At 43.7% G+C, this 23,496-nt stretch overlaps 1 protein-coding gene across 1 annotated transcript in view; it reads right to left on the reverse strand.

Moving 5' to 3' along the window:
- The window catches only part of DOCK2 (dedicator of cytokinesis 2), a 415,343-nt gene that overhangs the window by 54,895 nt on the left and 336,952 nt on the right, over nt 1-23,496 (reverse strand). Inside the window, exons 31-33 of the mRNA XM_077757359.1 lie at nt 14,903-15,003; nt 14,754-14,812; nt 3,669-3,817 (exon numbers count right to left, since the gene is read on the reverse strand). Coding sequence (XP_077613485.1) covers nt 3,669-3,817; nt 14,754-14,812; nt 14,903-15,003 — 309 coding nt within the window. The remainder of the gene's footprint in view (nt 1-3,668; nt 3,818-14,753; nt 14,813-14,902; nt 15,004-23,496) is intronic.

The raw sequence follows: 23,496 nt of genomic DNA on the forward strand, positions 1-23,496 counted from the left end.
CCAGCCCAGGCACATCCTGCGTGAGCCCATCTGTCTTTTGCATCCAGATGAACCACTGCCTCTGGAAGCAAAATGTGAGGCCTCAGCTGAAGGATGAGTAGAATCGCTTCAGATGAAGAAATCAAAGGAAGAACCTGAGCAAAAGCAGGGCAGCAGGAGAACCACAAGATCTTGTGTCCCAGGCCAGAGGCCTAGTGTAAACTGGGAGCAGGGGTCCTGCTAATGTTTCCTTTGGGTTCTGCTCTTTCCTTTAAGAAACTCAAATTTTAGAAAGGAAAGCCTGTCTGTCATTTTCTAGGCACCTAGTTTTTAGCTGATAATTTTGACATCATTCTCTAATGCTAGTTTGCATGCAACGCCTCCTGGATTTCAGACCCAGTGCTGGGATTTGCTCTGGATTTGGCCATCAGGGCTGCTTGGGGCTCCTGGGGGACTGGCCTCCTCCTTTCCTGGGGACACCTTCATGGCTGCTCACTCCAAACCAAGGAGTCATGCCTGGATCTGCTCACCCCACAGCTGAGCTCCTACCTAGCACACCAGCTGGTTTTTTCATGGGAAGCTGCCCCATTAGTCAGCTTGATTGTGCTGTCTCTTTTGATAAAGGAAAAATTAAGAGAAGCAATTGGGGAAAATTATTACAATGAACACATGCTTGGAGTGAGGAGCCCAAGGATGATCCCCATTCATGGAAAACAGGTGGGTGGATGTCATGGGGATGCCACAATAAGGAAATCTTTTCCACCAAAAAAAAAAAAAAAAATCACNAAAAAAAAAAAAAAAACATACTCAGGCAAGCCTCCGAAGGCCACCAAATACAATGGTCAGGTTGTAATCCAGAAATGACAGGCTTGTGCACCTGCTCCTAGGATATCTTCTGAGCCAGCTGGTGCACACGTCTCTGGAGGGTGTACTGACCTGAAGGTAAGTGCGATGCCCTTCATGTCACACTGTGTGCCCTGTACATGTTTCCATGCTTCACATAGTTGGCATCCCCCTTAAAAGTTAGCAGATTGTAAACTGCTTTCAAATACCCAATCCAGTGTTTCACCTTCTACTCCCCCTTATCCCAACTGGTTGGATATGGTATCTTTCTTTATCTGAACTCCTCAACCTGATATCTTTTCAGGCTCTCTGCCGAGGGGACAGCTGGTCACTAGCCTTTCTGGGACTAGAGAGCTCCTGCTAATTAATCCCCGGGCAGGAGGGGACTCTCTCACACTGATATCATCAGAGCTAACTACAGATATTTCTCAGCTTATAATGAAGTTATAAGGATAAACCCATTGTAAGTTGGAAATATAGTTAATTCAAAAATGCATTTAATATCCCTAACCTACTGCACATCATAGCTTAGCCCAGCCTACCTTAAACATGTTCAGGACACTTTTACATTAGCCTATAGTTGGGCAAAATCATCTAATGCAAAACCTATTTTATAATAAAATGTTGATTAGCTCATGTAATTTGCTGAATGCTTTACTGAAAATGAGAAACAGAATGGTTCTAAGTATATCTTTTGTTTACCCTCATGGTCACGGGGCTGACTGGGAGCTGTGGTCTGCTGCTGCTGCCCGGCATCATGACAGAGAATCTACTGCACACCACTAGCCCAGGAAAAGGCCAAAATCCAAAATTTGAAATAAGGCTTCTACTGCATGTGTATCGCTTTCACAACATCGTTAAATCAAAATATCGTAAATTGAACCATCGTAAGTCGGGGACCACCTGTAGCTTCTTTTTCCCCTTAGAACAACATTTTCCTAAGTGTTTGGCAACATGGCACATCCAATTGATGTTTCTTATACAAATAAGTTTGAGATTGAGCAGGTCTGTTTACCATGGAATGCCTCCATGCTTTGACTATGTTAATGTGCACTAGAAATCTCTAAGAGGGGTTACCCTATGCAGTGGATTCCAAAAGGTATTTAATTTCCATACCCTAGAAGCATGTGGTTGGATTAGTGCTCCATGGAACATATTTTGAGAAAGCACTGATGAAGAAGATGCCATTCATTCTTTCACTCAGGCAACATGCCAGGGACTGGACGATACAGTGGGCATGGCATGGTCTGGGGACTGTAGTGGCTTGTGTGTTGCAGTCTCTGCCTCACCTCTTTGTTGATGTGTGACTTCAGGCAAGTGACTTCACCTCTCTAAGCTTCGGTATTTTCATCTGTCAAATGGGTATTATAATGCTACCTAACTCTCTATAGGGTTGCAGTAAACAAGATCACAGGAACTAATGCATGGAAAGTATTGACAGTGTGCCTGATATATACTAAGCACCCAGTTAATGGCAGTCATTTTTGTCATCATCATCACCTTTCTTACATAAGGATGAAGAAGATGCAGAAAATGCTAAGAAATAGGTATGACACAAGGCAGTGTATAATCATCATACCTCAGACAGATAAAATGATGCAGGAATAGAGAGAAAAGGCCTCTTAAAGGACATAGGACTTCCCTGGACTTTGCAGGATCAGTAGGAGTTTAGGTGATGGCAAGCAGGACTGTGAACATGGCAGAGCACAGAAAGAAGGAGAAATGCATGGAGGAGGACACTGACCGAGGCAACCCCAATTCAGGTGAGCTGCAGGAATAGCAGGGGAACAGGTGGGGTGTGGGGAAGAGGTGGGAATAATGGATGAAAGGGCTGAAGAGCAAGGAGGGCTGTGAATGCAAGGGGAAGGGTCCGCACTTTCCTGAGTGAGGACTGGGGAACAAGTAAGCAATAGCGGGGTGAGATCTAAGGATTGTAAGGAAATACAGTTTGGAATCAGTTACCTTTTAAGTAGCTGTTTTAAGGGAAATTGTTGGGTGGCAGGAGATGGTCTAGAGTGAGAGGCAGAGGAGAGGGAGAGGGAGTAAGAGCCTGTTAGGGGTAAAACCAGGTGAGAAGGCATGGCAGAGAGGACAGTGGGGCAAGATCTGAGGGAACCTCAGTGGAGGCACCCTGACAAGACTTGAACACCACCTTCCTGAACTGGGTCAAACTACCGAACACTGCCAAGAGCCTATTGTGTAGATGGGTGCTTATTCCACTCTCAGAGGCTTCTACAGTGACTGCACCCAGACAGCAGTCCTCTTCCTTCAAGTTTGAGGGGACTTTTAATGACAACACTTGGCCAATGACACTTGTGTTGCACACAAATTCCCCACTCCCTCCATGCTGGGGAAAGCCTCCTACTGCCATGGCAGATCCGCAAGTCTCAACTGAGCAGCAGGCCTCTGACACCCTTCCTATCAATTTTCACTCATGGCTGAGAGTGACCCCTGGGAAGGTCAGCTCTTTATAGAGAATATAGATCTTCCAAATTGTCCCAGAAGAGAAAGAGCTAGACAGAGGCGGGCATGAGATGGGGGCAGGCTCTTTGGACACACCTTGAGGGAACTCTTAGGTAGGGGAAGGAGGGTCCTTTCACTACTGAGAAAGGGACCATGCTGATACACAGCAAGAAAGTGCATTTTAATCTTGGCCTTGGGCAGCAAAGCATGATAGAATAGTGACCTAATCCAATCTGCCAGCTCATTCTGGGCACATGAATAATGTCCCTAGCTTACTGTCAAGCCCCTGAATGAAGCCCAGGCAGATGGAACGAGGATATCATTATGGGGAAATGGGCTGGGGATTAGGGAGGATGGCATGGGTTTCCAGCCTCATTTTTTACCTTTTTGAAATCCCCACTCCTTTGATATTCACACAGCATCATGTCGAAGAAGATTGGTATGGTGGCTTTCCGGAGCTCAGCCTCAGGGATAAGTGTCATCTCTAATATAGGTCCCACCATGCCTGGGATGAAGCAGATTTTGTTCTGGCCTGTAAGAGAAGAGGGACATGGACACATAAAACAGTTTTCATGATGCACAGATCCTCCTTAGACCAAGCCTGTGGAAAGGAAAAAAAGGGAGGCAGAACAGTAAAAACAATAGTTAATACATATAAGGTTGTTTATGGGAGCCAGGCACCATTTTGAACACTTTACATATATTAACTCCTATGAGAGGGGCATGCATCATCCAGAATGAGCTGTTATTAAGGATAATAACATGAGTTTGTGGAAAGCACATCGCTGCTTACAAGGGTTTTCACCTGCATGATCTCCTTGGCAAATGGAGCCCTGATGGAATATGTTGGTGATGGCGAATCACAGTAGTATTTGAAATTATGCCTGTCTGCATCACACACCATGTTTCTGAGATTCGAAGATGTGCTTTTAGCAACTATTTCATGAAACAAGAATAGCAAAGTATGCTCAGTGGAATAGTGAAGCACCCCACGCCCCTCCCCTTGAGGGAACAGTATGGCCAATGGAATACTGAGTGGAACGGTGAGGCAGTCCCCTGAACCTTCTGTTGCTCTTGGCATTCTGGATATGCTGGCCTGCTTCCGGTGTCACAAACTCACTTTGTGTCCTTTGCTGCCAGGCCTATATGCACACTGCTCCTTTGTTGAGAATAGTTTCCCTGTCTGGGCCCCAACACCCCCATTGTCACCAGGCTTCCCCTGGATGGGTTCCACTGGGTAGATGTGTTGAGAAAAGACCCCAGTGCATGACTTCCCACCCCGCGTAGGTCAGACCCCCTGCAATGGCTTCTTGTGCTGTGCCTTCTTCCCCAACTTTGCGATGATGGCTTTATTTGTGGAATAATAAGATGGTTGTCTGTCTCCTCCATTTCATGAGAGTAGAGACAATGTCTGTTCTCACTGTTGTACCTATGGCACCAAGTAGAGGGCATATTAGATGCTCAATAAATGTCTGCTGAATGAGGAAGTCAATTTGGCTAGCTCCTGCACTAACTAGCTATATGGCTTGGCTACACATCTTAGAAAAATGCAAAAGCAATACTCACCTGTTGAAAAGACCATGTGAAAATATACCTGTGTGTACTTAACACAAAGCCTGGAAGATGAGCACCTAGGGGCACAGGTAGTGTGGCCCAGAGGTTAAGGGCACTGATTCTGCAGCTAGATTGCCTGAATTTGTAAACCGACTCCACCATCAACTAGCTGTAAGATATTAGACAAGTTGATCTCACCACTTGGGGCCTCAGTGTCCTCACCTGTAACCTGGGAGAATAAGGGACATTTATTTGATAGGGTTGTTGTGAAGAATAAATGGATTTTTACCAAGCACCTAGGGCAGTGCTTGGCATGTGGCACACTTTACATAGTGTTAGCTATTACTGTTCTGGTGTGTGGCCAAAATGAACGATTAAGGGCAGCCTTGTTGAGCCAGAACTAATCAGAGTCCTCAGAATACACACATGAGAGAGGCACGGTGGGGAGGTTAGCACTTAGGAGTTGCAGGGACTTCCTGGAAAGAGAGGGCAAGTACATCCAGGCAACCCTATCATCGAGGCTGATGCCTGGGTGTTCCATCACCAGCTGCCACTTCGGAGTCTCCAAGTCCAAGAAACCCATGCTGGTTTTCTCTACTGTCTGATCAAACAATGGGCGTCTTACCCTGGAGCAGAGAGCTCCTGGAGGTGCAGAAATTTGGGTGGTATGGTGTACAGCCTGGGGCCGTTGCTTTCGATTAAAGCTCCGAAAAGGAGCCAAGAGGGAAGACAGCAATAAAATAAATTTTCATCCAGCCTAAATGAGGCTTAACGTTCAAGTATTTCCCCAGAATTCAGATTAAAAAAAAAAGGCATCATCCTTGGACTATCTTCAGTTAGTGAGAATGAAATGGTGAAGTCAGATTGAGAGTTGAGTGAAATATAAAGACACTTTCCCAGGATATCCGCTTCGTTTTATGATGCATTTGGATTACACTTGAGCTTCAAGTCTTCGTTTTGGCCCAAATAGAAAAGGAAAACAAAAAGACTGTACATTCTAGCAGGTTTATAGTAATTGCTAATCTAGGTTTTTGATTTCGTCCTTCAAGATCCTTTAAACCCACAGTGGGGTTTTAAAATTCAAAGTCAAGTGCAATAATAAGTAGAAAGCAAATGGGAAACTGTCAGATAAGCCACCACGGAATGGAGAAATTGCTTATGCAACAAAGGCCTTTAGAATACTGGAGGGCATTGAGTATGATAAGGATATATTTAAGATGGTTTAAAATAAAGAGCAGACATGCTGTAGACCAGGGATTTCTTAGATACTTTTGACCTCCATTCTTCGCAGTCAGCCGAAGAGATGTTTGGAAGAATAGGGGAAACAGAGAGAGATGCTGATCTCTAAATACAGTGTGAGCTGAATGCCCCTTACAATGCTCCATGAAGAAATTTTATTCAGTTACATCAAAAGTGGAATTTCAGCACATTGGATTTGGTGATCAAATAATCTGAATGTGTGTGTATGTGTGTCTTTATATACATAGACATATGTGCATGTGCACACACACACTACATATTTGTAGCTAATTGAATGTAAACTCATTTGGAAAAAAAAATCCTCATTCAAGAGACACACCTGCTGCTGTATTCGAGAAAAGGCAAGGCAAGGAATGGGTAAGAGGGTCTTTTTTCATATAATGGAAGCTGAATCTCACTGAGCACAGATATCAATTAGAAAAGGCTTTTAAAGTGCCAATAAGCCAGCAGGATAAATCCAAATGCCAAATTGCATAGGCTTTGGGAAAGGCTCTGCTGGTAATGAGAGTGCAGAGAAGAGCTTCGGTGTGTGGGTGGAAAGGAGTCCTGTGTGTTCTCTGGCCTGGGTGTCTAATCTGTGCAATGGCCTCATCTATCACTCCTCTCAGGAGGAGGCTGATATGAAGGCACTAAGAAGATGACCTGATGGAAAAGGAAGAGGGAGGAAGGGGGTGGGAGGGAAACCAGGACAAAGGAGACCCTCGTTGTGAACCTGCTGAGACCAGAGTAGAGTCAGTCACTGACCTTGTGAGGCTGATATGAACAGAAGGGGCACTCTTTTGGGAAGTAGATGGCTCTTTAAAGGTGGGCACAGACTGTGGAATGAACAGGGGCATGGACAAGTCATGACCTCCTGGATTTTGTAGTCTTGCAAACCCCTGGGGACAGGGGTAAGTAAGGCTGGGTTGATCCAGAAAGATCACTCATTCAGTTAGAAAGGGGAAGAAAGAACACAGATCTCTGCTGATCTGACTCGGCCTTGGAAAAGCTCCCTTCTGGCACTGCTCTGAGACAGGCAGTCTGTTTGCTCCTCGCCGTCCAGCACACACCCAGCTCCAGCTTCCCTCCAGGCCCTGCAGAATCGCTGAGCCCTACAACCTGGATCAGGTCCCACTGCCACCACTCCATGGCCCTGTGGCTTTGTGCCTGTCATTTAAGTTCCCCGAGCCTCTGTGATCTCATCTGTAAAATGGAGATAAAAATAATCCCTGCCTGGTAGGATTGTTGAGAAGCTTAAGCGAGTTCATATAAACAGAGGGCTCTGCAGAGCATCTGGCTCATTAGAAAGGCTCAGTAAGTACGATGTTGATTGTGGTGATGGGGATGGAGAATACTGTAAGCTCAGCCTCTGCTGGATTCTGGAAAAAGCAACATATAAAGACATGTTGCAATGCATGGAGCTTCCCAGAGCTTTGCAGGGAACATTTTAGGCCTATCTATTTACTTGTTCACTTCCAGAGTAAAGAGCTGGCCTGGGGAGAGGATCACGATGGATTTACCTTTTCTCCCAGGACTGACACTTAGGACCCTGCAGACCCTCCTTCATCCCATCTAAATATTTTATAATCTGTCGTCAAAGATATTTGAAAAGCCCTAATCCGACCACGTTGATCCACAGTTTACAATCTTTCCATGGCTTCTGTTACTCTTGGGACCCAGCTCTGCAGGCCTGTTTGGTTCGATGCTTCTTCTCTGTACCATTCACCTTTCCTCTTGCCTGCCTGTCCTCCCTCCATGGCCTGGCTCCATGCTTTGGACACACTCTGTTCCTCCTCCTTGGGCCTGCATATGGGGCCTCCTCTGGCCACCATGCTCTCTCTTCCCTCTCCCTGCCCCCATTCTACACTGAACCCTACCTCCACCTATCCCCACACATAATCCTCACTCATTCTCCAATACATAGAAGCTACGGCCACATGGATCTTTTGAGCACTTGAGGCTACTCCAAGTTGAGATGTGCTGTTGACTATAAAAAGCCCACTAGATTTCAAAAAATGATTTCTGGAAATCAAAAACAAAAGCTAACACATCTCAATAACATTATGTATTGATTATATGTTGAAATTATAACCTTTGGAATATGGGGATAAACCAACTATATTGTGGCATTAATCTCACTATTTCATTTTGCTTTTTAAAAACTGTGGGCATTATAGCATTTGTATTTAGTCAGATGGCTCACGTTCCAGTTTCGGAGGATAGGAGTACTCTGGAGTGAAGGCTCCACACTATTCCTCATCGAGGCCGTCCTTGGCTCACTCATGAGACAGGAGTCTTTTACAGAGTCTCCAGGTACCTCAAGCTTCTGCTCTGCAGCAACTTCCCCTTAACGAGACAGCTCTGCAATCAGTAGGTTACTATTCAGTGCAAAGAACCTGATTCTATGAAGTCAAGGGCTCTATCATGAACCTGTTTCCAGTTGTGACTCCAGTGCCTGGCATTTAGAGGATGCTCATATTAGTTTCCTGTTGCTGCTGTAATAAATCACCACAAATTTAGTGGCTTAACACAAACAAAGCTATTATCTTATAGTTCTGGATGTCTGAAGTCTGAAATGGGCTTCCTTGAGCTAAGATCAAAGTGTGAGCAGGGCCGAGTCCCTTCTGGAGGGTCTTAGGAAGAAACTATGTACTTTCTTTTGCAGCTTCAAGAAGCCACCTACATACCTTGGCTCCTGGTCTCTTCCTCCATCTTCAAAACCAGCAGTGCATTTTTTTAAATATCCCTCTCTGACTCCCCTGACTCCTTTTACTCACTTCTAAGGACTCTGTAGTTGCAGTGAGTCTACCTGGACAGTCCAGTATATTCTCACCATCTTCAAAATTCTTAATCATGTCTGAAAAGTCCACTTTGTAAGGTAATATATACACAGGTTCTAGGGTTTAGGGCATGGGCATCTTTGGGGAAATGTTATTCAGCCTACCATGGTGCTCAATATTTGCTATTAAATGAGTGAATCAATATTCAAATGGATAGATGGATGGATGGATGGATGCCTCTCTACTCCCATTTTCTTTTTCCTGCCAGCAGCTTCCCCCCAACCTAAAGAAACCATGCTTGTGTAGGCTGGTGGCTCTCCTGGAATATCTGTCCTTTCTGCTCTTTTTTTCAGGATGGACATGGATCCAACTGGGGTCTCATCCAAGAGCCATTTACCTGAGTGGATCCATCTTTACTGTCCTCACCTTCCTCCCATTTGCCAGGACTCGAGTCTCCACCACACAGCTCATGTTAAAGAACACATCTGAATTTGTTCTTTAAATTCTTAGTGTGTGTCTACTCTTAGGACTAAATGGTGCCTCTTCTTGGCAAGGCAGGGACAGTGACTTATGCTTCCCTACCTCTCCCACCCTTCCCTGGAGCTTAGTGCTGGCCTGGGCACTCTGTACATGCTTAAAAGGTAAAGGCTCAGTTGCTCTCATAGCTCTGCCAGAAGCGACCTCCCCACAGATGAGGCTATGATGCCAGTTGTGGGAATTTGTCTTTCTTTCCCATGAAGACTGTTAACACAGCAGCCTGATGTTAACCCAAGTGAATGTGGGATGGTTAAGTGCAAAGTCATTTTGGCATATTATGCATTGCTTCACTTCAAGCAGAAATCGAATGTTATGATGTTATACTATCAGGAAAAGTATATTACATTTGGCATAGTCCTATTCCAAAAACACAAATGGCATTAACCCCTTAGTGGCCTGGCCCTGGTAACAAGATGTGGTCTTTCTCTCCATCAAAACCTCTCCACAAGTACCCTCTCTCACAAAAGCACACACACACACACACACACATTTGTCTAGGCTTTTCTCTGAAGAATGTTAAATAATCTTCAAGCCTAAGATTATCTTTGCAATTAGCTATCTTATAATCACAGGATTGCTCACATCTTTCCTGATGAGAAGAAGAAGAAGATGATGATGAAGAGGATACTGATGATCATGGTGATGATGCTCTGATTGCTTTGGGCATTAAAACACAATTTAAAAGGTTAGCATGCATTATGATTTACTTATTATCAGTAGTCTTTGAAAAAGAGTTTGCTATTTCATAGTCTTTGAAAATAATCTGCATATTCTGAAAAAATACTAGTCTGAATATTGGACTTGGGATCAAGAGATGGGTTCTTTCAATTCAGCTGAATCACTGATTTGTTGACCTTGGGAGTGTCCTTGTGCCTCTCTGGGCCTCAGTGAGCTCCCCTTTTATAAAATGGGGTGGGAGGCTGAATTAGATCAGTTAGGGATGTAACAGAAATCTGATTACCATGGCTAAACTGAGTGAGTTCTGCATTAGTTTTCTTCCTTAACAAGAAGTCAAAAGATGGTCAGTCTGGAGCTGCTCCTCCACCCTTAGCATACAGCTTTTGTCTTCAGAGCTTCAAAGTAGCTACTGCAAGTCCAAGCATCTTGTTGTTTTCCAGAAAGGAAGAGGGGGAAGGACTATGGGCAAAAAATGTGTTGTGTTCATGAATTTTCCCCTTCCCTTTTTTGTTTTAAATTGGACAAAAAGGATTTCCTAAAGCCCCAACAAGTTTGTTTTGGCTGATTCTCTTTGGACAGGGATGGGTCATATGGCCATCACTTGCTGTAGGATATTGTTAACTGAGCAAATTGTGATCATGAAAAAAAGTAACAAACCAGGGTTCAGTTAACCAGGAAGAAGGGAAGAATGGCATTGTGTGGGCTCTCATCTGGGTCTGCCACAGACAGCTTCTAAGTTTCACTTGGTCTTGGATATTCCAAGAACTGTACTTTAAAACCTATCATTATCTACTGCATTGGTCCCTAGTGTATACAGTGCTTCATCCCGGTTTGGATTAGCAGGTTAACCCCATTAGCACACTAGGAGAAGGCAGGCTAACACCAGCATCTAGTAGAACCCAAGGTGGGGTGAGGATGGGGAAGCATGGTTCACTCCGTCTCCTCTTTCTGTTCTCTTATGCTTGAAGGAAGACAGCCAAGGAGGAAGGCAGCTATGTGACTAATAACAGGAAAATCCCTTCAGGCTGATGAACTTTCCTCTTTCTGGAAGTCCAGGCCAAGAGGTGAGGAGGGTGGCCATCTTTGCAAAAGCATCCTTCACTTCTTATCTTATTCGGTAGACATCTGTCACTTTGACACTCTCCCTCCGTAACTCCATAAACATCTTAATTTGGGAAAATCTACCCCCTTCAATAGACATAGGCTTGGTAAGACCAATCAATGGAGAGGCCATCCAAGAAAGGCCAATGAAGTGATGTCCTCTGGAGACTGGATCTTTAAATAGGGTGATGCCTGAATGCAACATGCTAAAGGCAACACTGTGCCACCTGCCCTGGATCCTAGAGTGGTTGTGGCCCTGTCTTTCATATTCTGGTTCTCCTTGCCCTTCTGATAAGTACCTTCTCTGATTAAGGCAGGCACAGTCAGTTTCTCTTTCTAGCAACCCCAAATCTGAACAAGTATATCTTTTTTTAATGTTTATTTCTTTTTGAGAGAGAGAGAGAGAGAGAGAATGAGTAGTGGGGGAGGGGCAGAGAGAGAAGAAGACGGAGAATAATGAAGCAGACTCCAGGTGCTGACCTGTCAGCACAGAGCCCAGCATGGGGCTTGAACTCATGAACTGCAAGATCATGACCTGAGCCAAAGTTGGGTGCTTAACTGTCTGAGCCACCCAGGCGCCCCAAAGTATATCTTCTAATTGCAGTAATTCATCATTTGTGATTTGCAAACAGCAAGGAGTCTGCGATGCTTCAGGACAGACACTCTGGCCAGGGTCCTTGTCCTGAATCTGCTTCTTAACCCACTATCTGACTTTGTACCTACCTTTTTACCTCTCTGTGCCTCAGTTTCCTCACTGGTAAAATGGTGGATTGGACTAGACCTGTAACTTCACACCCTTCTCTGAAGTGCTTCAGGATTTCTCCCCAGAAAATCCTCAGGGGTCTGCATGGGGAGCTCAGTTCTGGCCCATTATAATGGGAACTGAGCCCCCCACCCACTTAATTAGAATAGCTTGGCTTTCCACCAACTTATGTATTGAGCAGGAGATTCTTTTTTTTTTTTTTCTTTAATTGGCCCTTAGCTAAAAATAAACATTAGAAAAATTCTGGACAATATGATCTCTAAAGGGCCCTTCCAGCTCTGATGTTCTGTGATTCTAAGCAGGTGGAATATTTGGTAACATCTTTCCATTCATCAGCATAATTGGGAGTGTAGGAACGTCTGCCAAAACATAATCTATATCTAAATAAAATCTTCTGTGTGCAAAACAATGGCAATGAAGGACGTTCAGGAAAGAGCAGGCTGTGTGGAAGAGCTGGAGACAAACAAAGCGCAGATCCTGGTTTTGCAATTCTGGCAATGCCTGGGGTGTAGGTGTGGGAGAGGAAGCCCACCTCGGCTTTATCTCGTGAAGCAGAGTGCAAGGTTATACACAAACCAAACCTGGGCCATCATGTTTCACTGGGCATATGCAATGTTTTAAAAATTTCCAATTAGTTATCATCAATATTTAGAAATTGGAAAATGCATTTAAAAATTTGTTTTCTGGCTTCTTTTGAAAAATGAGAAGTTGGGACATCATTGGCCTTGCATTCTAACAGGATGGCAATCAACCAGGTCAGGATGGTGGCTGCCCCCTTCAGATGGGGGTATGTTTGCTTCACTTCCTTCCGGGTCTGGCTACTTCCTCCTATATTCCTGACCCTGAGGCCATGTCCTGACCTCCAGGTAGCCCTGTACTTGCACTATGCTTTTTTTGTTTTTTGTTTTCCTATTGAAGAGTAATAGGCAGTGACACGTGAAATATTTCTTATATCCCTGTCCTTATCCAAAGTGGAAAAATAAGATAGACTGAGAAAGGTATGCTTTTCTAGGAAAGCAGAGCAGATATAGTATTTCTTTACAGTAGTGGTTTTCAAATAGGGGTGGTTTTGCTCATCCCTTTCCCCCTTCCCAGGGACATTTGGAGATGTCTAGAGAATTTTTTGGTTGTCACAACTAGGATGGACGCTGTTGGAATCTAGTGGGTAGAGGTCAGAGATATTAAATATCCTGCAGTGCACAAGGCATCCCTACAACAAAGAATTATCCAACTCCAAACGTTGACAGGACCCTGCGTTATGGGTGTCTGTAGGTGTAACATACCCCAACCCCTTCACTCTTTTACATTACCTCCTGGGCCCTGCCCTGCATGCCTGGTGCTTGATTAAAGAGCCATAGCAGGAAAATTAGGTTCTGTCCTGATGGGGCAAGCATGAAAATGATGATAAAAATTCTGACCATGGGTGTGGTCTCCATGGCTTTACTCTCCCAGTTTTTACTCTTATGAAACTTTTAAGTACCCTGGGACAAGGTGCTATTTCCCCAGATTCTACCCAGCGTCACTCAGTCCCCTTGCTTTGGACCTCACAGCTTGTAAATGACAGGGCAAGGCCCAAGGCAGGTATGTGGCAGTCTATTCTGGGCCTGGTTGTCCAGCCCACCCTTTGATTGTGTAAAGCAATCCATGGCCTTCCTGGTACCAGTGTGTGCTCTTAACCCAAATCTGATGCTGGCAGCGAGCACAGACCCCAGACTGATGGTCTGTCCACTGTGCTTCCCTTGCAGTGAACAGACCTTGCTGGAAAGGGCAAGAAAGTGCTGTCCAGGAAACCCAAAGGAAACTGAAAGACACTAAGAAATCTGGCAAAGCAAGAACAACATCAGAAGAGGTAATTTAGGTTGAATCCAAAAACTAGGTACAGTCCCTATAAGTGCCTTCTCTGAACAGGGGTGACATCCAAGCCCAGGGTAGAGTAGTTTAGCAGCAAAGACTCAAGAAGGGCACATGAAAATTGGAAATGAAAATACTTCATTACTTGTAACTACTCACTAATCTACCCATCTATCCATTCATTCTTTCGGCACTTATTTATGGAGCAGGATTCAGGCCTGAGGCAAGGTGTGTGGTCCCTATGCTCGTGGGATCAAAACCAAGCTCTGGGCCTTGCAGCTGTTTGATCTCAAGCAAGTTACTTCCCTCTCTGAGTTTCCTGATCAATAAAAGGAGGGGGAATTTTTCCATCTTGCAGGAAGTGATTGAAGATTAAATAAGATCTTCTTAGTGCAGGGCTGACTCAGACTCTCAAAAAAATGTCTCCCTGATTCCATCTCCACTTCCTCCCTCCCACGGGTACCAAACAGTTCACACATGATTCCTGTAGCTCACTGGAACAGGGATGGCTTCTAGGGTCACCTTCAAGCACAAGACATGTCACAAAAGACCTTCATCTTCCACAGAACCAATTCTACTCCGCGGGGTTGGAGGGTTTTTTGCAGATCACAACATCACTTAAGAAACTGGAGGCAGAATGGCACACCAGTCAGCAGGAAGCATGCGTGTGATGTGTGAGGACATAAGTTCCTACAGCAGTCCTGCCCTTCCTCCTTTTTGTAAATTCCAGTTTGACTTCTTAAGCTCTCAGGGGCATCAGCAAGATCCACAGCTGTTTGGGGGCAGGACACGGGGATGGGCACTCTCTCTTATCAGGCACTTATTAAGGACCCGGGACACACACAGTAATAAACTGTTATTTCAAGCTCCCACCGCTGAAACCCCTGTGGCCCTGTAACAGATGGTCTTCTAGAAGGAGATTGGCATGTGCAGATGTGTCTGTCTGGATGCATGTGCCTACTCACCAAGTTTGTACCACATATCACGGATGGAGAAGCCAATTAGCCGTCTCATGTCCCCGTACCTAGGAGAAACAACAAATGTCTGCTTCAGGCTCCATCGCAGAGATTCTCATGAAACCCCCACTTCAAGGAGATCCAAACATTCAACCTACTTATTCAGGATTTTGTTGTATTTGGCATGCGAGAACTGCTCCAGCTGCAGAGAATCCTGAGTGATAAAAGCCACCGCCAGATGAAAATAGTTGTTCCACAGCTGTAAATGAAGGAGTAAAGAACAGTCATGGAGAGGGTCTGAAGTGGGAAAGCATATTAAATGCTGGGTAATGTGAATAATTTATGAAGATGGCAGAAGATAGTGGCAGAACCAGTTTAATTCTGTGCACTGCAATTGTCTAACTGGCACTGACTCTGAAATTAACATCCTGGCCAAAGCAAGGACAACGGATGGATTTCTCTAGGCACTGACCATGTTCCCAGTCTGGCGACAGGGCGAGGAGGGTTTTAGGGCTGCTTTTGAAACATTGCTTCATTTTGTGTTTTGAAAGACAAACAACTTGCCCCAGCTGAATGCCCTAGTAGAACTTGCCCTAATCCACCTGATAGCTCAGAGGGCCAGCCTGAATCCCATTCTGTCTTAGAATATTTTTCTTCCTCCTTCCCCTTAGTTTAATCACCATAAACCACTAACAGCAGCATCACCTGGGAACTTGCTAGAAATGCAAATTATCTGGGGCACCAGGATGGCTCGACTCAGTTAAACGTCAGGGTCTTGATTTCAGCTCAGGACATGATCTCAAAGTTCATGTCTTTAAACCCCATATTGGACTCTGCATTGACAGTGAAGGGCCTGCTTGGGATTCTCTGTCTCCTTCTCTCTCTACCCCTCCATGTGCATGCTCTCCCTCTCTCTCTCAATCTCTATCAAAAATAAATAAATAAACATTAAAAAAATGCAAATTATGTCCCTACCCTAGACCTACTGAATCAGACCCCAGAAGTTTGTGTGTTCACAAACACCCTGGGTAATTCTGATGCTCATTTGAGTTCAAGATCCTCTGAGGTCCTGGTTTATAGGTAGGTTTGTTGTAAGTTTCATACTTACATGATCAGTCAGTACTAAATGCAAGGGCTAATACCAGACACCACCCCACTGGCTTGTGGTAAAATAGAGCCAGCAAAGGATTCTGCACATGGAAAGTGTTCCAAAATATTAGCTGCAGTGATAATAATATTGATACAATCTACAGAACCTGGGGAATGAAGCCTTAGTGAACCCATCTTCAAGAGGGGGACCCCCTGTACTCACTGTAGAGACTGTAGTAAAGATGACATGAGATGATGTGTTTAAAGGGCGTGGATCTCTGTAAAGCCTCAAAAGCACTGGTTAAACATATTTCTTCTTTTGGTATGAAAGTAAATAGTACAGCCTGGCTCCATGAGTGCTCAGGGCTATTATTACAAGATGCCAAGCCCCTACAAGGAGAAGATGTAGGGGAGCTTTGCTGGACAAAGCTCATTCACTTTCAGCCCCCTCTCAACACTGACTAGCAAGAGGAAGGGTTACACTAGCTAGAGAAATCACCCACCACTGAGACCTTCATCTTTAATTCAAAGATGTTCATTGGAGGCTTCAGATGGCCAAGACTAAGTAAAAGGCAGCTTTACCCTTGATAACATCGATACTGCTGCCCAGAGTGTTTCTTTCAAATGGGCGTATGTTTCTAGTTTCAGAAAGAAGAAAACAAGTATTTCATTTTTACCATGGGCCAGGTACTTTCCCATACATCCCTCTTTTAATTTCTTAAAACTTGGTAGCTATCATTAGTCCCATTTTACAGATGAAGAGAATGAGGCTTGGAGGGGGTAGGTATTTTTCCAAAGATCATTCAGTTTGTTATATATACAGTAGATCTGGGATTTGAACTCGGGCCCTCTGATAAAGGTTCAGGACTCTTTTTACACATCATGGTCAGTCTTTGCCCGAGGATGCATTCATACATTTTTTATTGAACACCTTCTACATGCCAGGCATTGTCATCATGTAGGCATAGAGAGTGTGCATACACAAACAGCAGTCCCTACCCCCATAGAGCTCACATTCTGTTGGCAGAATGAGTTTTTCTTTTTGAAATTTGTCTCCCAGGGTCCAGAAGACCAAGCAGCTCCCAGAGTACAATGAAGCAATTGCCTGGCCTATGGAGTCCATCGAGTCAACTCTCTACCCAGAGACTAGAGGATCTTTTTAAAACAAGGTGGGTTTTATCACTCCCTTCCTCAACATCCTTCAAAGGCTTCACATAACCATTAGAATCACATCTCAAGCCCTTTTGTTTCCGTAGTAACTCAGCTTATCCAAACACACTGTACAGGTCAGATCTCCCAGCCACTCTGGCTGTCCTTCCTCCTGGTGCCCCCATGACCTGCAGGTACTGAAAATGTGTTGCTTTGGTCTGCCTAAGCAGAGCTAATAACTCCCCCAATTTAGGACCATACGGAACAACAAGCCAGGGCAATAGAAACCTGGTCAAAGGACATGGAAAGTGTTATTTTGAAGGTGAGAAATTCCTGATTTTTAAGAAATTTCTTTAAGAGTAATTGGGGGGATACAACAAGTAGTAGATATAGGACAAAGTAAGTTGAATTGCTGTTCCTTTCAAAAAATAATTCCAGAAGTGTTCCCCTAATACATCTGAGGATACACAGACATGTCAAATTTAGAGCCTCTTGCTAGCCTCTGTTCTGACTTAGTTCTTCAAAAATGTTTTCTCTGTCACTTCATTCATGATTTTTAAAATTTAGATATACTCCATATATCATAACATTTCCTTTTTAGAGTACAGAATTTAAGTTTTTAGTATAGTCACAAAAGGTAATATAACTATTCCCAGAATTAGCAGTCATTCCCCATTCTTCTCTCCCTCTTAGCTCCTGGCAATCACTAATCTACTTTCTGTCCCTGTGGATTTGCTCAATCTGACATTTCAAAGAAACGGAATAATAAAATATGTAACCTTTCATGTCTGACTTCTTTCACTAAGCATACTGTTTTTCAAGGTTCATCTGTGTTGTCACATGTATCAGTACTTCATTTATTTTTATTGCTGAATACTAATTTATTGTATGGATATACTACATTTTACTTACCTATTCATCCACTGACTGACATTTGTGTTGTTTCCACATTTTGGCTATTATGAATAATGCATCTATGAATTTCTACATACAAGTGTTTGCATGGATGTATGTTTTCAATTCTCTGGGGGTACATACTTAGGAGTGGACCTGATTTCCTTTGTCTTTCCTCCTTGAAGATCTTTGTGGGCCATGAGATCATAGGTCCTATGCCTCTTTTTTCATAGTAGATCAGAAATGGTGTTCCTAAGTATCTCACCCACAGCCTCTCTCCAGTTTTGCCCATAGAGCTATGTGGAACCAATTCTGGAACTGAGGGAAGTCTGTCATGGTGAGGGGCTCTATGCAATGCTCTGAGAGGTGAGCAGTCCAAAATCAGACACTTCTGAGTACTCATAATACCTCTGCTCTAAACCTTCCTTGTCTTTTGCTTCTAAAGACCCAGGTCAAAAGGCAATAATGTGTCTTTTCGGGCCTAATTCAAATTCCAGTGCTTTCTCCCTCAACAAACTGCCTATTCCAAGGGGGCTGGTCTATTCAGAATCCACAGATACAACATGAGCATCTTGGCCTCCTTGGCTTACCTATCGTGCCTAAGTTCTATTCTTTCCTTGAATCCCAGTTCAAGACCCACTTCTTTCGTGAAGACTTCCAGATGTCACATCAGGTCTGCTCAACCCTTCTAAATTTAAGTAGCTCTTGGGGCACCTGGGTGGCTTAGTCGGTTAAGCGTCCGACTTTCACTTAGGTCATGATCTCGCGGTTCGTGGGTTCGAGCCCTGCGTCGGGCTCTGTGCTGACTGCCAGCTCAGAGCCTGGAGCCTATTTCAGAGTCTGTGTCTCCCTCTCTCTCTGACCCTCCCCTGCTCACGCTGTCTCTCTCTCTCTCCTAGAAATAAATAAAAATATTTAAAAAAAATAAATAAATTTAAGTAGCTCTTAGTACGTGTAACCACAGATTTGGGTCCACTGTTCTACACCTACCCTGTGCTCCACTCACATTCCATGACAACATCATTCAGTGGTGAAGAGAATACAAGCATCAGTGTCTCACAGACACTGATGGAGAAAATAATGGCCACTACCAGAATGGATTGTTGCTAAGTGCTAGGTAAAATAATATGTGCATGAAGTCATCCACCATAAGCTCTCGGCACATGCCAGTTGCTCAGTAAATGGAGTGGTGGCACTGTCCATGGTGCTGGTCATAGATTATTTGTATGCCCTGTCTTTCCAAATGTAAGCTCCACAAGCACCAAAGGTCTCGTCTGCTACTTCTGTGCATCCCTAATGCCATATTCGGCACAATGGCTTGAATGTAGCTGGGCTCCAGAAAAAATATTTATTTATTTATTACCATATTGTTAGAGAAAATTCTCCCATTGTTTCAAAAGTTCTAGATTTTTCTTTCCTCCCTGCTCTAAGCTGCCTTATGGCATTTCTATTAAGTGCTCAGCTCATCTGGCTCAGGCAAGCCACAGAAGCTTTAGTCAAACATATGGATCTTTTTTTCCTGGGGGAAGAGGTGAGGTGGCTTCTGACTGGGAATTTAATATTTTGAAATAATGGGACAATAGAGTTAGAACTAGAATAAATTTAAGGGCCATCTGGTCCAACTCCCTTATTTCACAGATGTAAGTAAACAGTGAGATCCACATAAATGACCATGCAAAGTCATACTGCTAGTGGATATAACTAGAATTCAGTTACTTTCAATTAACTCTCAAAAAATTGTAAGTGTAATATACATATGGTAAAAATAATAAATGGTAGAAAAGACTAAATGATAAAAAAAGTTCTTTTCCATACTAACTTGGACCCTTGTCTAATTCCCTGGAAGAAATTTTTTTTTTAATGTTTTATTTATTTCTAGGAGAGAGAGAGAGAGACAGCATGAGCAGGTGAGGGTCAGAGAGAGAGGGAGTGACAGACTCTGAAACAGGCTCCAGGCTCTGAGCTGGCAGTCAGCACAGAGCCCGACGCGGGGCTCGAACCCACGAACCGTGAGATCATGACCTAAGCGAAAGTCGGACGCTTAACCGACTAAGCCACCCAGGCGCCCCTGGAAGAAAAATTTTTTAACAGTTTCCTGGATATCCTTCTAAATTTTTTTCATATATAAACAAACATGTACAGACATTTAAAAAAAATAGTCTGCTGTACTTTGCTTTTTTCTCTCACCAATATACCTTGCGTATGTTTCCATATTAGCCTGTACAGGTTTACTTCCCTCTCTTTTATTGCTGCGTGGTATTCTTCTATAAGGTTATACTTTAATTTTAACCAATTACCTGTTTAGAAGCATTTACATTGACTCCAACTTTTTTTTCTCCAGCATTGGTGCAGTAATCAACATGTTTGTTTATACGTCTTTATGCATGAGAAACTATAATGTAGTATATATTCCAAGATCTGGAATTGTTAAGACATAGGGTCTGCACAGATTATGCTGTTTGTTGTCTTTGTTGTTTGTTTCAATAGACACTGTAAGGCTGCTTTCCAGGGTTCCACTCCAGTTGTCAGCTCCATTTTCATGGGCAAGTTGTCCTACTTCTCTAAGTCTCAGTTTCCTCATCTGGAAAGGTGGAGCTAATAGGATGTAAAGGGGGGTAGTTAAAAGGACCAAATGAGGAAATCACTGCCTCGAAAACTTCTACTTCATCTTGCAGTCCAAGTTCGAAAATTACTTCCTAGGGAAGTCCTCCCAATGTGCCCTGACTAAAGCAGATCTACACCCAGTTTACAGGAATTTTGACATGTTTTAAGCTGAACTAATTTAGTTCCTGTCTCCTTTAATGGATGTAAGCAACCTTCAAGCAAGATCCCCCTCTTTTTATTCACTGTTCAATATCTAGCATCCAGTGTTGTGTCTGAGCAAGCATGTGCTCAGGAAATATTTGTTGAATGAGTTCATTAATGAGCCCAGCACTCCCCATGCATTCTTGTTAATTTGGGAATTTGGGAGTGATTTTGGGAGTGAAAGATTCCAATCATGGATTCAGGTTAGGAACAGCATGTCAGAAGTGGTCTAGAGTCCTCAAGCTGAAGCAGGTATGGCCAAAGAAGCTGTCCCCAAGCATGTGACCATCTTTTGGTGTGGGGAAGTTGTCCCACCATGATCTTCCCTGGGTGTAGGGGGGGTGCTGTCAGCCTCTTCAAGGCTCTGATTGGTGCTCTCCATGTGTGTGTGTACTCTCTCACACTTTTTTTTGCCATTACCACTTACATTGCCTTTATAAAGACCAAGCCTGCTTTCAGTCCTTCACTAATGACTGGGAATATCCTTTTCATTTCACAGGGTCTACAGTACATGTTCAGAAATGATCCTTAGGTGGTCTGATGCCCAGAAGCTGATCCAGAAATGCCTCAAGGCCAGGGCTGGAATTGCCAAATGCAGAGCCAATTGAGCCAATTACAGCTTCCCAACTAGAGAGAATGTTCTTAGTAGTAATCAGACAACTGCCTAAGACAGAAACAAACTTCCTAGAGCCAAGGAGCACATCTGACGAGTAACCACAGATTCCTGGCCAATCAGAGTAGCCAATATGGAGAACCTAATCCCACAGCCAATCATTGCAGAGCTCTCTATCTCAGACTTCAGCAAGAGCTAACTAGGGCAGACAGTGTTGCTGAAGCTAAATAGAGTTGTCTCCTAGATTTGAAAGGCACTCTGTTTTTAAGAGACAGTGCAAAAGAGTGGAAAGGGCCTGGGATTTGCACACAGGACTGGAACTGAATTCCAGCAGGTCTTGCTTGGCAGCTAGGTGACCTTTAACAAAAAAGTCAACCACTTCTTTGAAACTCAGTTTATTCACTGGTAAAGTTGGTATATCCCAACCTAACAGGGTTATGAGGAGGATCAAAATGCCCTAAGTAGATGCCTAATAAAAGTTAGTCATCTTTGGGACACCTGGGTGACTCAGCGAGTTAAGCATCCAACTCTTGACTTCAGCTCAGGTCATGGTCTCACGACTTGAGGGATTGAGCTCCACATTGGGCTCTGTGTTGGTGGCGTGAGGCATGCTTGGGATTCTTTCTCTGACCTACTCGCACATTCTCTCTCTCTCTCTCAAAAATAAATAAATAAACTAAAAAAAAAAGTTAGTCATCTTCAAAAGCTTGGATGCTAGAAGATGGGTTTACAGCCTCCTATCATGACTCTTAAGATCCTTCTGATAATGTGTTGCAGTAGTCCTGGACCCATAAGAATTGCTTTTAAACAAAAACCCTTGCTGAGGTGAATTTGAAATCCTCCCATGGTCTTCCCTGACCATTCAAATGCATGTGAAAGCCAAGCCCCAGCCTCCTGAATAGGGCTTGGGAATGCAAATTATTTTGGCCTCAGGCAGAAAACATAATTTCTATAATTCCCAGGTCTTGTCACCTACAGAGTGGCACCAACAGAGCTTCTTGCTCTTTGCCCTTTGTATCATAAAACCACAATCCCAGAAAAGATATTAGAGATAATCTCATTGCACCTGCCCCTCCTCTGGACAGGGGCTGCCAAGGCCAGCAGCGCTTAGTGATGGATGCTGTTCCTGCTGATATTAAATGCATAATTAATGAAACCGTGAGAAGGAAACAAGGCATGTTCCAGGCAGGGTACAGAGAACAAATCCATTCTCGCACAGGGTGAGGAGAAGGTAGGAGAACAAAGATAAGGTTGAAAAATGATCCTGTTCTTGAATACTTTTCAACAAATATCTATGGAAGTCTCATTAGGAAAAGAGACTTATTTCATTTTGTAATGTTGGCCATTTTTCTGTTTTATGAATTCTGTGGGTATGACAGCCTCAGGCAATGTGTGGTGACTGGATAGATGCCTTCCTCCTATCCTGTTTACTGAGGACTGACATTTGAGCTGTTGGACTTGACATACTTTAGGACCAACATCATCATTATCATCAAAATGATGACAATTATTATAATGAGCTAACATTTTATTAAACTGCTACCATGTTCCTGGTGCTGTTCTAAGTGCTTTACATGAATTAGTTCACTTAATCCTCTCAAAAATCCAATGAGGCAGCTATTATTAGTATTTTAATTTGATGTGTAAGAGACTGAGGCACAGAGGAGTGAGGTAATTTGCCTAAAGTCACACAGCTCATAAGCTCAAACCTTTTATGTATGAAATCCCCACTTCTCTGGGCATCTCTCAGGTGCAGATTCTCTTTCAGGAAAACAGAATAAATCCTAAAATAATGGCATGAGAGACTGAAGCTGTACTTCTTTGGAAAGTATCCCTTAAGACCATGGAGGAGAGAGAGCCAGAGTCAGGAAAACCAGGTCTGAAGCTGTGACTGCTACCACCCTGGACAGAGTAGCCAGCAGTTTTATGGTCTAAACACTGCCTCACTGCTGGCCTCTAGGTGTGTTCTCCAAGCTGCCCCTCCAAAAAAGCAATGACCTTATTAGCTTCCCAGAACACATTCATACCTGAAGCCTGCAGGCATCTGGTTCACATTTGGAAGGGAATCAAACACTTCTCCTGATTCAAAACAGCCAAAGTGACATGTTTTGTTTCCATGTCAGAGATTTATAACTCTCAGCCAGAACCTCTCCGTGAACCCGATGCGGGGGTGACTCCCTATCTAGCATGTGGCTGTGGTGA

The sequence above is a fragment of the Crocuta crocuta genome, unplaced genomic scaffold, assembly GCF_008692635.1.
Source record: "Crocuta crocuta isolate KB4526 unplaced genomic scaffold, BGI_CrCroc_1.0 scaffold131, whole genome shotgun sequence".
Taxonomy (NCBI): Eukaryota; Metazoa; Chordata; class Mammalia; order Carnivora; family Hyaenidae; genus Crocuta; species Crocuta crocuta.